General features: G+C 39.9%; 1 protein-coding gene across 7 annotated transcripts in view; it reads left to right on the forward strand.

The window, feature by feature from the left end:
* Window positions 1–16,583, forward strand: part of SOX5 (SRY-box 5) — a 640,352-nt gene that overhangs the window by 571,070 nt on the left and 52,699 nt on the right. For all 7 annotated transcript variants that reach the window (XM_027905265.1, XM_027905273.1, XM_027905234.1 and 4 more), the window contains one exon: window positions 10,382–10,528. In XM_027905265.1, the coding sequence (XP_027761066.1) occupies window positions 10,382–10,528 (147 nt within the window). The remainder of the gene's footprint in view (window positions 1–10,381; window positions 10,529–16,583) is intronic.

Genomic DNA, 16,583 nt, shown 5'->3' on the forward strand with positions numbered 1-16,583 from the left:
GTAGAGAAATGTGGAGAAGGGTGCATGTCCCTTGGTCAGACTGACACTAAGAAGTAGAAAGCTCACACTTGGTGTGGGAACACAAGGCTCCAGCAGCTCTTCATTACCCACACGGATTGGTAACACTAGAAGCAGCCACCGTGTTCCTCTTGCTGAATATGAAGTTCCAAAGTTCATCACGTAAGTTCTTCCTGTGCTTGGATAATGTACAGCATGTGAGGAACATGAAAGTTAAAGATGTAATTCCCTTTGACTTCAGTCATGTTGTTGTGCCCACAGCTTCTTAAACCTCAAGTACTGAATGTGCCAAAAGAGGAATGTTGGTGTGAGTTTCAGGTCAGATTTAGGGCTTTTTGTGGTGTCTGACTGTGCAGTGTCACTGCACTTTAGTGTTGGAGGTTTCATTGTAGTGAGAGTCAGAGACTGAGGGATTTCAGATGTTTTCAGAGACCACTTTTGGGGGAACAAAGCTTCTAAGAATTAAGAACTGAACTTCTGTACGTGTCCTAATGAAATATGCAAAGTGTCACTCTTCCCATTACATCAGTGTAAGCATGGAAATAGTGAGATGAACCAGAAAACAGCTTCTTATGTTATTTCCTGAGAAGTTTGCCAAAGCTTCTCAGAGGTTTCAGGCTCTCTGGAGTTTTATGGGCTCCATTGGAGGGGGAGTTTTACTGACCACACCCATTTTTATCGTAAAATCAAAGAATAAAAAGATTGAACAGCTATTGAATTGTTTCTGCTACTTCATTTTGTTGAAAGAGGACTTCTGTGTAGTTAATCATACTCCAAAATAATGGAATTCATTGAGTGCTTTTCTACTCTCTCAGCTTTTCTCAGCAATTTTGTTACTAAATAATGGCATTCCCCTCCACATACTCTTAACATCTCCTCTTTGTAGACTATCATCTCCTAACCTTAAGCGTCTCAGTTTTAACAAACTTGCATTTGTTTTTTTAAGTATCTAAGTTATCCAGTTTGTACAGTGGGGGTTGTTTGAAGTTAGGCACTCTGATGAGTTTGAAGTGGGTAAGACTCACTGTTGAGAACATTAGGAGGAGTCTGACCAGAGTGCAACTCAGCTAGTTTCTGCTTTGGAACACAGATTTGCTCTGATTTAGTGAGGCTCAAAATATTCTAGTTCAAAGTTGAGGCAATTTCTATGTCTGTGGTTGGAATTACAGTTTCCTACAGGTCTAGTAGGTTTGAGTGACCTTTTCTGCAAACTTTGTCTTTAATAATACCCAGAAAACAAGCACTATTTTAGAAGAGGGGATTCTGTGTGGGTGAAAGATGAAGGAAAGGTGCATGGGAGCTGGAGCTTTCTACAGTTCTTGTCATATATTCTGCTTTTATGGAAAGGGATCACAATATGCTGCTGGGAAGGACAACTGGTGCCCTGTACTGATACCACGACTTCACAACAGGATGTCAAAGAATGAGGTAGGACTTGTTAGCTTTCTGGAGGACTTTGGGAATGAGCATGTAAGGCAATGAAGATGAAAAATTATGTGAGAGATAAGTGGATGTCATTGAACTTACTTTAAAACTTGCACTGCAGGACTGACATTCTCCCCCAAATTAATAACCTTGCTCTGCTTTCTCCACCTCCAAAAAGACTACAAAGACTAGAAAGAATATGTTTCTCATTTCACTGTTTGATGTCACAGTTAAGAAAGGAAGATATAACTGGGATAGCTTTAGAATATATACAGCAAAAAATATCCAAGTGTAAATTCTTACATTTATTTCTGATCCCCTCCTACAAACAAATTTGTCAACATTGCACTGTGGCTTCTGGTAGGTTATTGTCATGTTTTGACTACCTTAAGGGAGGGACATCAGTATTTTAGAACTCTCTTCTTATCAAAACTCCTCACAGAAGAGTTTCTAGAGCAGGCTGAGTGCTGTGGTCCACACATACTGCAAAATGCCTATTTCACTACTTTGTTCCTGGAGAAGAGGAGGGACAAGTCACTGAGGAATCTTAGGATCATCAAGATATAAGAACCTGATGCCATATCAGCATTCAAGTCAGCAAATCCATGTTCTAAAATAAGAAATGCAGTTGACCCTAATCTTTCTACTATGAGCTCTGCACTTAACTTCAGGAGAAATAGAGTATTCAGATTTGAAGTAATTAATTCAGTATCAGTCCTAAAGCAGGCACAGAGTTTTCCTGACTTAATTCCCTGTTGAATACAACAACTTAAAATGCAAACAGAAAATCTATAAATAAAAACTGGAGAAAGAGTTGCTTAAGGAAATGTGTATAAAATAGTGAAATGCCTTAATTATAGCCCAGCAATCTGAAATATATAGAACCTTATTTACAGTAATTCTGCTGGCAGTGTTTGCTTGTTAACTACTCTAGTCACTTAATGGATAACAATGAATGATTATATACAGTACCAGTCAAGTAAAGCAGTGCAGTATGAAATAAGTATTTTGTCAAATGGCCACTCATAGAATTCTGGTCTCTCAAATGAGAAATTATACTTACTGAAGTCAGGTGCTCTGAGCTAGTTGCCAAAAATCTGGATATATATATATTAAAAAAAGAAAAAGCTCTTGGGAAACATACTTGTGGTAAACAAATAGGCAGTAGTGAGTTTTTTCCTACAAGAGTATAATGTCTGGGCCACTTTACTGACTTCAGGCTTCTAATTTGCAAAAGCTACACTGGAACAGCAGTCTCCATGTGAAACCTTCACACAAACACTTCATCTTCATTACAGAATAGTCAGCTCTGTTCTGCATTACAGAGTAGTCAGTGATAAAGGGAATGCAGTTTACAAAACAAATGCCCCTTCTTAAGTTACACATCACTGTTGTTTGTTGGTCTCCTACATTACCACTGCCCATCTTACTGTATAATCCTTAAAGAGCATGCTGTCAAAAGTATGTCCTTAAAGAAATACTTTCACCTTTTTTTTCTAGCAGAAGAAGTTGCACTGGCATAAAAATAATTAATAGTAATGGTAGCAAGAATACATTATACTCTGGTACTGCTCAGCAAACTATAGGAATAAATTGTTGCCAGCTTTTTTCTTTTTTTAATATTTTAAAATATGTACAGTATTAATTACTTTCCTTGAAGGGGACACTGTTCATCTGCAACATTTCATGCAACAAGCTTTTTCCAGAAGACATTATCAAATTTCCTCTCCAATATGCATTCCATATAGTCACTCTATTTCAATTACTGTCATATGGTGTGAACATGGTATGTATGAATATGTAGGCCACTTGGGCAGTTTTCCAGTTAAAGTCTCTTCATTTGTAAAGAGCAGGCAATCTTAAACATACAGTTTGCAATGATATTTTATCACAGAAACTAACAGATCTTATTAGCTCATGATAGGAAGTGTCTATTGATAAGTTCCTACAGTTACATCCTGTAGAAGGATTGTCTTCTTGTTAAGGCATGGGACAAAGGAGCCATGAGGTCTAGGCTCTAATCAGGAGTTTCCTACAGTCTTCCTGTGTCACCAGGAGCCGTCAGTTGATGTCATGGGTGCTGGTTCTCACCTTGCTAATATTTGAATAGCTTTTATTCACTGGCAAAATTAAGGGCTGCTTTTCAAGGAAAACTGAATTGCTTAGCATTTGAGAATGTTGGGGTTAGTGTCTTTCCCAGAGAAGCTACTATAAATACAAATGTAGTTGTGCTTTAGCTAAAATGTTTGTCCTATCCATCAAAATTACATCAGTTTCCAAGAAAACTCAGAGAGCTACCATAAATTGTACCTGCGTGTTTTTCTTTATCCACTGTTACTATTCTACAAGCAAAGCAGGCATTGTTTGTAGCGTACTGCAGAAGTCTTTCTTACTTCAGATGCAAACTTAAAGCTCATTCAGGTTTTGGGTGACCTGGACTCCAGCCTTGTTTCTGGATGCCAGGGATCCCCAGTTGGTCATACCATGGAAGTTCCAAATAAGAACTAGTGCATTCATCCTGGCACGGGCAAAGCGGTCCCGTTGACTACAGTGAGATTATTCTCAGGAATAAGGGCTGCAGGCCTGGAACCCTAGAGATCAGCTACCAGAGTTGTATTTTATGGAGACTTGTGGTTACTGATTCTAAAAGTGATGTTTTTCTAATATGAGAGAGATGGTGGTTACAAGGCTGTACTTGTAACTTGCTTGCAAGAAATGTATAAATGAAGCCTTGTTCGGGTTGTGAATGCTTCACAGTTTTTCTAATGAGAACTTGTTTTTCTACATGTTTCCTTGTAAGTCTCAGGTTTTTTTAAGGCTAGAGGGACTATTAGATTGTCTAGTCTGACAAAATAAGATGTAAAATATTATTTGGCATAATAAACTCCTTGTTTAAAGTTCATCTTCCTAAAACACGTCTGATCTCGACTGAAACATCAAGTCAAAATTTCTCTAGGCAGTTCCACCAAGTGCTCCAGTGCTCTCTGAATAAAAGCAGTATATTACTTACCTATTAAATTTCCAAGTCTTAACTTTCAAATATTTATTACTGTTCCTTGATACATGATTTAGTTACCTGCCTTCCTCCCTTAGGCTAAATACAGATCATAACGAGGATGGGAGTTTTCAAAGGAAGTTAGCTGGTTTCTGTGGCCATGGGAAAGAACAGTGTAGCTTTTCAACATTTAGTATATCTTCTCTAGTCTTTGCATGGTCCACAATTTTGGGACTAATTCATCCAGCTTGCTATTTTTTGCTTGGTGAATAAAGGAAACACTAGTTCAGGCAAGGTCCTCTGCCAGAGAGTCTCTCTGCACCTTGGCACTGGGAGCCAGGACAATTTCTAGTAGGAAAAGGGTGTGATAAATGCAAATGGTAGGTAGAACAGTAATAATGCTCCAACTCTTTAAGAATTGTAAAGAACAAAACAAAATAAAATAGACCCAAAAATAAACCAAAGTACTGTCAGTACATCTCAGAATCTTGACCTCATTATCTGAAATTATCCCAAAGTGAAAGCTAGCAATTTCACCTTGCAACAGGTTCTTTGGGCAAGGTTTTAAAGGAGCTTATTGACTTTGTGTTCAAATATTCTCTTTTTTTCCTGAAAATCTCCCAGTTGATGCAAACAAATGGCACCTGAAAGCCTTTGCTGAAGTTTAAATGTACAAATTAGCATGTCCCTTTGAAATGTTTGACTAACAATCTTTGAAAGAAACTCAGACAAAGAAAAGATGAAAATCTGGCATTTGTTCCTTTCAAGTATGTAATGAGAAGCTAAATGAAGAACTTTTTTCACAGAATATCTGGAAGGCATTGCTACCAATCACTAATGAGTGCAGCTTTAATTCTAATTTCTGTAGTTAAGTTTTTATCTATGTTGCCAGTATCTTTTAAAAACTATCTTACAGTAGGATATATGTCAAATGTTTGTTTAAAGTGAATTCCTCTTTCTTCTTAATTCCTCATGTCCTTTTTTTTTTCCAATTAAAAAAACACCTGAAGAGATCCAAAATTAAAAAATTCTTTCTGCTGCAATCAAACACTTCTCATGCCTTACATAAGCATAAATTTTAAGGTAAAGAAAATTAAATTCATGTATTCCAAGTGAGAGAATCTCATTTTGTACCATTTTTCCCTCCAGATTATGCAAAAAACAAAGAACAGGGCCATTCATGTGTATATTTTTAATGATGGGTCTCAGAATGACAAAGAAATTGAAGTGTTGGATCAGTCAACAGTTCAGACACTCAGGCACAGTGGTTTGTAAATTCATCTCTGTGGTATCTTCCCTGAAAAGCTAGTTTATATCAGAAACAAATTTATTGCAGTAACTGATTCAGTTTCCAGAGCCACCTGTCTCTATCTCTCTGTGATTTTTTTTAATAACAGCTCTTAATCTCTACTGTTCACTAATAAAAATATTTTAATAAGAGATAATACTGTAATCCAAATGCCTATAGGTGCTTGAATCAACTATCTCTGCCTGTGTAATTGCTAGCACTTTGTTCAACCCTTTTTAAAATTACTATAAAATCTCATTCTCATTTTCTGTATTAATAGAACAAGAATTCATTTTTGGTGTACCCTCCAAGCAGTAATGAGCATTGTTAACATGTAACAACAATGCCCAAGGGGGAAGTTTTCAAAGCTGGCCTAACCTTAAGGCTTTGCTATTGATGTACTACAGAGTCATCAACCCAAGAGCTCTTAGAGCTAGTCCATTTGGAGAGTTCAGCTGAATATTTCTGTTTAATATATTGGAAGAATTATAAATGGTTTAGGTGGTGACCTAGGGAGAAGGGGGATTTTTTGTTAAATAGCTTAAGAACAGAGGGGCAACATTAAAAAATTAATGATACCTCCTGCTCATTTTAAAGTGTATCACATTGTGCTTTTGTTCTGATGATTTTGCTTCCATACAGATTTTTTCATAAGAGGTTAATGAGAAAACATTAACAAGGCATGCAATATTGCACATGGGCAGGGGAGCTGAAACATAGTCATTTAGTTATAAACAAACAATAGATGTTACTTTTTAATTGCTTTTTCAGAAGCCCAGTTCTGCCTTCCTGAAGAAGTATTATCTATCTTATTAAATTCAGAATATTATCCTTATTTATTATGTATAGCAAAAATGAACCTGCCTAAAGCAGTAGTGCTTCACTGATTCCAACTGAATGCCTTGGTCACAAAAAACCCAATAGATTAAAAGTCCTGTATGAGTTGTAGTACAGCAAAATGACCTCCTGGAATGCTAGAATTTGACATTCAGTCTTTAGGTTAGCTAAAGGTAGCAGTAATGGCTTCCGGGGTCCATGGGGTAAAAGTAGAGGCTCAAGAACAGGGTATTACAGCAGTGATACAGAATAACATCATTTTCATTGCACTTTTTGAGTTTGAGTCTTAGTTTCATTACTGAGAAAGGTATAGAAGTACATTTTACATAATGGTTGAATGTTTCAACAGAGATCTATTCATACACAGTTCCAAAATCTGAAACTCTAGTGGAGAAGCAGGGGTAGGAATGTTCTTTTGCTGGAATTCAATTTGTCTATGAAGTGAATGTATAAATTGTTGTCATTTAGCTGTATTGTTTCGCAGCACTTGGTCACACCATTGCCTTTTCCTTGGATATAAGCTAAAGGTCATTATGTCCTAAAACAACTAAGTATGAACAGACAAGTTCAATAACGTTGAAGCTCAGAATTGTTGACAGTCCAAGAAATGTGCTGCATGCTGTATATTTCTGTACAGTTTTTAAATTCAGGGGATATAGGAGCAAACTTACTGGTGAATTAAGATTCAGACCCTTGGAATTTCATAACCTCATGTTTTTCAGTTAAAAGCCGGGCCTGATAACTGTGTTTTCTGGGGAATTATTGGTTTCTGTTGCAGGAAGGGACTTCCAAGAGAGTACTTTAACAAGGGACCTCTTATAAAATTTTATTTAATGTTTGTTTTTAATTCTCAAAATAAATTAAATAGAGTTGCGATGTTGAATCTGATAACAGGAGGACAGAAGTTTTTACAAAGCATGAATGAAGGCTTTATAGATTTTCTTCCACCCCTCCTTCCAGGTTACTCCACACTGTACTGTATGTTTCATTCTCTTCATAGCATGCATTTGACATTCTGTATATTCCATTTATCGCCTTAAAATGTGGCTTTCTCCTGGGCTGTTGCATAGGGAAATTAATCCCCAATGCTTCTTTAGTCATTGTCTGCTTTGCATGCATTGTCAGAAAGATGGTTGATGACAGCACTGTAAGGAGGAACCATGACTTCAACACATTTCTCAGGGAGCACTAAGATGTAAGATGTGCAGATTCTTGGACGCCGTGTTGCGCGTGTATTTCATATAGTTTAGTTCTTGTGACTCTGTGTTTGGACCTCAGCAGAAGGTTTAGAGTTATGTTTGAAGTAGAGGTTTCCCTCGCTTTTCAAGGTATAGGTTCAGCTTGAAAAGTCTTCCCCAAAGTTTCTCACAGAAATTTCTGGAAACCTCAGTCCTCAGCAGGCCAGTCCCTATATGGCCTGTCAGTGATCTCCAGTTGGTTCAGGACTGCTGAGTATCCAGACTATGTTATTTTTACATTTACATGTGGACTAGACATATTGTCTGATATCAAATCTATAGATTAGCAGCAAACTTGAACCTTTCCTTTCTGGTGGCTGTTTGACTTTCTTTTTTCTTTTTCCCACAGTTACCTCAATTTGTTTTGTCATTTTTTCGATAGGGAGCAAAAGAAAAGGCAAAGCTTTCCCTAGACCTGCTCTCTCACCTCCAGAGTCCGCTCATGTTTGAGTTGTTCCTGAGTCATGCATCCTATTTCTTAAACAACCATTGCTCTTCTGATATATTAATTCATTCATAATGCTGGCTTGGTTTTCCTTGAACTCCCTGCTGCAGTTCTTCTCTGGTTCACACAGACACTTGTTCCATTCTCCCTGCTGGATTTAGTGTTCTTTAGAAAGAATGAATGTTTATGAGCTTCAACTGATAAATACATGCATTTGAATCTGCGACTGATTTGTGGCTGGATTGTTTTTGATGACTTTTATCTGTAGCTGATTTGCATCTATTTGGCTCAGACTTGCTGGGAGTAACACATAGAATAAATTAATAAATAAATTTGAAGAAAAGGAAAGTAAAAAACGGATGAATGAATGGATGATAAGGAAAGAGAGGAAGACTAAATAGAATGGGATAGATGAATGGTGATTAAGAAACACAGAAAAATAAGGAACAAGTAGTGATCAAAGTAGGGAAAAGAAATAAAAAATATTCAAGAGTAAAAAGAATAGAAAGTCTGAAAATTATAGGAAGTGTGAAAAAGAAATAAGTAAGAACTTCGTGTCTGATTACACAAAAGTATCAATGAGCTGCTTTTAATTTTGTGAATTATGTGCACCAACAAAGGGAAGAGTTTGTATGGGGAACCACAAAACAATGTCCAGGGTCATCCAAGATTCGCAGCACTAAGTCTTGCCCATTTGATCGAGTTAAGTGTTTGCTACGGGGCTTATATATACACTGAACTCACTGTAGCAATGTCACTGCGTCTTTTGCATGGTTCCATGTGAATTTCTTCTGTAATGAATCCTCATTTTCCTCTTTCAGACTTGCTGTTTTGGGCTAGCATTTCTTTGTGCCCTCCAATCCGACCTCTGTTCTTTTATCAGCGTGTAAAATTAACTGAGAAACAACAGCGAAACAACTAAGCACTACTAACAAGACTTCTTTGACTTAGTCACATTGAAGCCCCCTTGTCTTTTCCATCCATTTCGATATTCCTGCGTGTTGTCCCTTGTCACTGTCATCTCAGAAGCTCTCTTAGCACCTGCAGGGAGAGAGTACCTTCAATCAGCGTTACACATCACACCTGTACTGCACAGCACTAACCATACAGAACGTGAGTCTATGAAACTGATACTGTGGCTGAGGAGGGAAAGCCTTTGTTGCTGCACTGCCTGCTCTCTCGGGCACCTGACTTCAGAATTCCTCACTGTTCACAAAGCGACAACAATTGTTGCTTCTCCTGCCCCCACGTTTATTTTTTCCATGTTTTATTTGGAGGTCAGGGGAGCTTTCAGGCACTGCCAGTTTGCCTGCTTTCTCACTGCTTTTGAGCTCTGTTCAAGAAACTCTTACTGTAGTGCTAAACTTTAAACAGATGACTTTGATTATAGGTATTCACATGTTAATAATAAAATACGTGTTTAAAGTGCCTTACTGTTTTAGTTTTGAAGATAAAAACATTTCCACAGCGTGCCTGCTTTGCATCTATCACAGAAAGGGTTCTTAGACTTAGTTAGAGTTTCTAATAGTTAATGGGCAGTACTTCACCACTGTTATGTGTATATTTACACTGACTCTAGTGGTTCCCCAGAACCCAACTGAGAGTGGACTCTCACAGTAAGTATTAAAAATTGTGATGTTCCCTGTTCCAAACACCTTACAGGCTGTGCAAAGAGGGCAAATGTAGCAAGTAAAATAAAGAAACATAAAATGGTAGCACAGAGACCATCATATCAAGCATCATGTGAGTTTCACAGGGGTTGATGTATAGTATTGGCGGAAATTATTTTATGCCTAAGTCATCTCAGGAGAGAAAAGATTGCCCAGTAGCTCAGGCAAACCATGAAGATAAGCTTTTGTTCCTTGTTTTGAATCCCTGGACACACAGGGATGCTGGGACATTTCTCATGGTGACGTCTCTCATTCATCCCCTGAGGAATGAGTCACAGAAGTTGAGATGACAATTCTTGTCTTGAAATATACATGTGTTAAATAAAAAATACCCATCAGAAGGAAAGCATATCCTCTGCAGTAGGAGAAGTTTTGGGAAGATGATTTATTTATTGATGTCTCTCCTCTCTTCCCCTCTCACCCCGATTTTTTTTTCTTTTTTTTGGTTTTGTTTTGTTTTTACAGCAGTTGTATGCTGCCCAACTTGCTGCGATGCAAGTGTCTCCGGGAGGCAAGATACCTGGCATACCCCAGGGTAACCTTGGTGCTGCTGTATCCCCTACCAGCATCCACACAGACAAGAGCACAAACAGCCCTCCACCCAAAAGCAAGGTACTGTACCAGGCCTGGCAGCATTGCCTTTCTGACAATGTGGGGACTTGCATGTGTTTTTTTCTGAAGGGTGTCTGTGTGCCTCTCAGTTGCAGCAGCTTTGCTCTCAGGATGGCTCCCTGAACTGGGAGCATATTCATAGTGCCATTTTTCCAGTGGGAAGACCCCAGTGCAGTAGTACCGAACAACCATTCTTACACAATGTTGGTAGCAGACCACCTCGGCTGAGATCCTGTGGGTTCCCTTGCCATGGCCTGGCTATCACAGTGCTGTTCCTTCATTCTTCAGTAACAGGTGGCAGGCCAAGGTGACCAGTCTCCTATTCCAGCACACAACTGTTGTTTCCTTTCAACGTGGGGTCCAGTTAGCAGCGTGTCAGCAAGAGATGAAAAGTGTTGGGACCCTTCATCTGTGGCCGTATTCTGTCCTGGAGTAGAGCTGGAGTTTGTGGAGGAACAAGTACAGACTGGGGAATGAGATGCTGGAAATCAGTGCCGCAGAAAGGGACCTGGGGGTCCTGGTTGATGGCAAGTTGAATATGAGCAGTACCCTGGCAGCCAGAAGGGCCAACCCTGTTGTAGGGGGCATCAGGCAGAGCATCACCAGCCGGTCAAGGAGGATATTGTCCCACTCTGCTCTGCACTGAGGCGGCCTCACCTTGAATATTGTGTGCAGTTTTGGGAGCCACAATATAAGAAAGACATTAAGCCATTAGAGGGTGTCCAAAGGAGGGCAGTGAAGATGGTGAAGGGCCTTGACGGGAAGTGTATGAGGAGGGACTGAGGTTGGTTGGTCTGTTCAGCTGGGAGGAGACTGAGGAGAGACCTCATTGCAGTTACAAGTTCCTCATGAGAGGGAGAGGAGGTGCAGGCACTGATTTCTATGTGGTGACCAGTGGCAGGACCTGAGGGAGTGGCCTGAAGTTGTGTCAGGGGAGGTTTAGGTTGGATATTAGAAGAAGGGTCTTCACCCAGAGGGTGGTGTGGCACTGAACAGGCTCCCCAGGGAAGTGGTCACAGCAGCGAGGCTGACAGAGCTCAAGAAGTGTTTCGATGATACTGTCAAGCACATGGTGTCACTCTTGGGGATGGTCCTGTGCAGGGCTAAGAGTTGGACTCGGGATGATCCTTGTGGGTCCCTTCCAACTCAGCATATTCTGTGATTCTGTGAAGTCTCCAAAGCAGTGTCTGTTGTGTCACAGACCAGAGGTGAAATCTGTCCACTGAGCCATGGGCTCTGATGAGTAATCTTGGACATAGCTGGGCAGTTCAGTCCATGCTCATTTAAGAGGTCAAGCTCACAGCTGGGAGTCCCACCAGTATAATGCCCTCATTGTGTGACTAGCTATACCTAGGGAAAAGGTGCAGAATATGTCCAGTCAAAGGTGAGCTCAGTGTATGCCACAGCTGAGCAAAATTAACAGGTTAACATTCAATGGCACATCTTAGATGTTGCAAAACAACTAGGGAGATTTTAGCTGAAGAATACAGGGAGAAAACAGTCCTATTTAGGTGACAGCAAGAGCTTCATAAAAATGTGTCCTTTCTTTTTGTTAGTGTCCTCTAGCATGCTGTCCATGTCCTTTATCACATTAGGAAAGATGCCTTGAACTGACAGTAGTGTCTTGTTTTTACCCTAACAGTAAAACAGCCCAGATTAAAAATAACCAGACAAATAAATAATACCATTGTCAGCTCAGTGAGATACATGTTCAGGGAATAAAAGACATGACTTGAAATCAGTAGCTGTTGTGTTAATGAGTCAAGCTCATCTGTGCTGTCTTTATTCTCTCCTTAGTGTAGACTGTCTGACTTCCTGAAGTTTATCCTTGGCTTGATCCCTTCTCTTAGAGTAAGGAATCACAAAGCTGTGCAGTGCTCGATGGTAGACTTTTTGAGGGGTTAAAAAAAAAAAAAAAAAGTTATGTCTGTGGTTAACAAGAGATTTTTATGCGTTTTACAAGGAGGGTTTATGTGTGGCTAGTAGCTTGTGAGATCTCCTTCACTTAAAATCTCAGTGTTGTTTTTGGTTCTCTTGTGCGTAAGCAGAATGTCTGATGAGATCTAAGGGACACGGTATGTATTTTGTGGCAATTGCAGGATTAGAAGGCCTGCCATATCTACTGGTAACATTAAGCATAACCATCTTAACTGGCAGCTGTCAAGATCAGCTCTATTCTCCCATGTATTTTATTACTTTTTCATATTTGTAGGTGTTGCAGTACCTTTGGCTTGCAGGTCTGTCGGAGACAAACAAAACTTACTTGCAAATTGGGAAAAAAAAATTTAAAAAGTGGGCCAAAAGGAAAGAAAGGGGGCTCCAAAAGGCTGTAAAATTGTGCAGCGTAAGCCCTGTGATGCATGCTGTTTTCAATCTGCTGTGTGCCAGTTGGAGGCTCAGAGAGAGCGCGAGAGAAAGAGAAGGGATAATGCTGAGAAATGATAGAGTGGCTGTGACCTCCAAGCTCAGCCTGGAAATCCAAGACATTGATTTCACTTAGCATTCCTGCTGAGAAATCCGGCGGAGTTCAGTTGTAATAAAAGAACAAGATTCTGTTCTAATGGTAATGGCGTATGACAGACATATCACTTTGTCTGTCCTCAGCACCAGGGAGAGGAGAATTGGAGAAAGGTCACCTGACCTGCCTGTGCTGTTGTGCGAGTGCTGTTCTGAGCTTTGAACCCCGGCCTGGAAGCACAATTATTTATAATGCTAAACGATAAAGAAACCTTTATGGAGCCTACAGTAATTAGAATAAAGCTTATACAATAGTGCAGTGGCCTGGCTCAGAAAACATGCTGGCAAATCCGTCACAACGGTAGAAACTGAAGCTTATGTGTTGAAACTAAACACCTTCGTTTGTGTCTGTGTGGATCTTCCTTTGCTTTTTCAGAGACTGTTTGTGTTCAACATCCCCAGAAGTTTATTGTGTTTGCTATTTTTTTTTTTTAATTTAATTTTTCTAGCTGTTGTCAGGGCGTACCTGTCGGAGTTTTCCAACCATATTTTAATTTTTTTTTTTTCTTAATCCCCAGCAGCAATTTTGTTCTTGGAGCTAGTTTGTGATGGTCTTTCTCGCTGTTACTGTACATCAGACCTCCACAGATGAACAGTTAATGCCTTAGACAAGCTTTCAATAAATGCTGTTTACGGAATCTCTGTTTTCAGCCCACAGTTTACACTGGCGCAGCTTTGATTATACACTCAAGTGTTTGGAGACAAGGAGACAGCCTTACCTGAGAGTGTGTCAAGCTACTGGCAAACATCTAGGTCACTTCTGAAAAGCTGTGGCTTTTTTCCTCTCTTGTGTAGTGTTAAAGTTAGTGTGCTGCTCTTTGCAAGGATTCTTCAAAGTCGGCCTCAGCAGCAGATGGAACAACTGTTGGCTCTAGAAATGCTGAGAAGCATCAGGGGGAGTTTGCCAAGGATCATCCTTTAAATCTAGCAAGACTTGAAAACATCCCTGAAACTCCTCTAAGACCTTGGCAACTCTCGTTTTGGCAAACCTTTTATCAGTGGCCCTCACCAGTGTTTGAACACTGTGCTGGACAGGCTACCCTGGCGTCTTCTGTTGTCTCGCTCGCCTGTCAGCAGATGTGACCTGGAATAGTCAAATTCACTTCCGAGGTTTCTGTACTGTAACTTTTAGGGAGCCATGAAGCAGAGATGCCATTATGCTGTGCTGCACACATTCTGTCAAGTTTTGGTTAGGAAACTGAGCTGGTGTCGTACATTCTTCCAAGAAGAAATCCGTGCCAGAAAAATTGATTTAAGAAACAGAGCTAGTGGAGCCTGTCCAAAAGAAAATGCGTGTGTCTTGCGGAAATGGATTTTAACACAGCTTCTTCTTGAGCAGTTTTAAAAACAGCCGGTATGCTAATCATACCATTCAAATTTACCAAGGCCTCCTCCACAACCCGTTTGAAAGCAACTATCTTTGAAGTTTGCCAAATTGTGCTGGATTTCCAAAGTCTGTCTTAAGCACATTTTGCCTTTGATCGTGTAAATGCTTGCATGCTGCTCTGTTGGGTGTTCAAGGTGGTTACAGGCTCCCAAGTAAGTCGGAGAGAACAGGCATAGGTGCAGATAAAGACTAGGCAGAATAACCTCCCGGTCCATCTCGTGATTAACTTCAAGCCTCTTGCTTGTACAGGGCCACACACAAGATTTAAAAAACCACAATGCTATAAGGAATATGTTTATCTGATTTATGACCTTTACCATGCTACCAGGATTCTCACCTGATAGCTACAGTCTTCACTGGCTTCCCATGAGGTGCATTATACTCTTGAATAAGGAGAGCAACATCACCCTTACTTGTAAACCGCTGCGGCCCTGTTCATTCCTGCCTTTGTTCCTTGCTTTTTATGTGGCTTGTGTAAATATAGCATATAGTGCTTGCCTGATGCGATATTCTAGCCCTTTCCATGTAACCTTTCAAGTACAGTAATTCTGGAGTGAATTTTCAGCATAGCTTGTAAATGTAGCTAAATGATTCCCTGCATTTAATGGAGCACAGTGCATTGTCTGTAGCATCTGCTGTGAAACAGGAACAATTCAGTGTGAAATGTGACAGGAGAGAATTCCTGGGCACTTTTCTTTTAACCTTGTTGTGACCTCAGCCCCAACCCTACTCACAGTAGTGTCTCCATCAATGACAAGAGCACACAGATTGTCCAAATCAATTTTTTTTTTTTTGTTCTTTTCAAATACTTCTGGCAGTGATGTTACTATTTGCTCAGCAGTAGCACCTGGGAGTTGTGACAAGGAAAGGAAATGTGTTTCAGACAAGCCAGGAACAGCACTAAGCAGTTGGATATACACAATCACATTCTCCCCAACTGCAATATTCAGACAAATACCAGTGGGAATCCTTAACTGAAGATGGCACTTTGTTTTCACATTATCTGATCACCAAAGTAAACAGAAATTTTTTCATGTCACCTGTGGGCAGCAACTGAATCGCCTTTGAGAGGTTTAGAGTTTGCCTCTCTACCACAGCACAGACTGGCCTTGAGATGGCCAGGACTCTCCAGAAGAACTTCCTTCATTTTTTAGGAGTATCTGCTGATGATGCTACAGCTTGTGCCACATGCACCAGCTGTGCCTTGCATCCTGTTCATAGCATACAAAGGATAGAAAGGGAACAATGTTGTGCTTGCTCCATTCTCATCCAGGCAAGTTAAGCCTGGTTAGGGAACCTACAACTGTTGACTTTTTTACCAAGTACATGTGATACCAGGGACAAAATAAAGAAGAAGAGGCTTTGGAAATGGGCATTTTAATTCAGACACACCACGGGAAAAATGTGTAAAATTTTATTAGGAAAAAATAAGTAAACTATTTACTAGAGGTAGCTCTATATGATATTTATGAATCTGCTTCAGACAAATTGTTGGCTTGAACATCATTTTAGATCACTACCTTAAGCAGCCCTGTTAAGCTGGGTATATTTGTCTCCCTTTCCCTTGCTTCTCTCTTTTGTATGATAGTGCAGGATGTGAAATTTTATTCTGAGGAGATCTTGGGAAAGACATTAAGCGCCATTATGTACAGAGATGCATCAGCTTGCTTGCCACATCACGCTATGACTGTGGCAGAAGCCCCTGTGATAAATAGACATACAAATTCCTCATGCCCTCAAAGCTGCCATTTTTGAACATATTTAAAGGAAAATATTTCAGCTCTGTTGATGATCCTTGTATTGCTATTCAGATGCAGAAGGATACCGTTTTTTCCTCTTCGTAGCACTTCTTTTTATTCAGCATTAGCAAATATTTTTGGAAACTTGAACCAGTTGTTCTGCACAGCATAGTAAAGTACTTCAGCTTCAGATGTGTGATAAAGAATCAGATCATGGCTATGCACAGGTGATCAAAGGGTGTGATTGTGTTAGATAGGGCCAAATCCTTTTCCATGAAGAGTAGAGAAAAGAAACCTATCTGACACTAACCCATTGTTAGGTGTCATGTTGTAATGGCAGTTACTGTCCTCTTTACTGTCTGAAGAGCTCAGCAGGTGCTGAATGTCTGTCCAAGTAACAGGAAGTTAAGAC

Source organism: Empidonax traillii, unplaced genomic scaffold (assembly GCF_003031625.1).
Source record: "Empidonax traillii isolate 1590-97213 ecotype Southwest subspecies unplaced genomic scaffold, ASM303162v1 scaffold25:size3598162, whole genome shotgun sequence".
Taxonomy (NCBI): domain Eukaryota; kingdom Metazoa; phylum Chordata; class Aves; order Passeriformes; family Tyrannidae; genus Empidonax; species Empidonax traillii.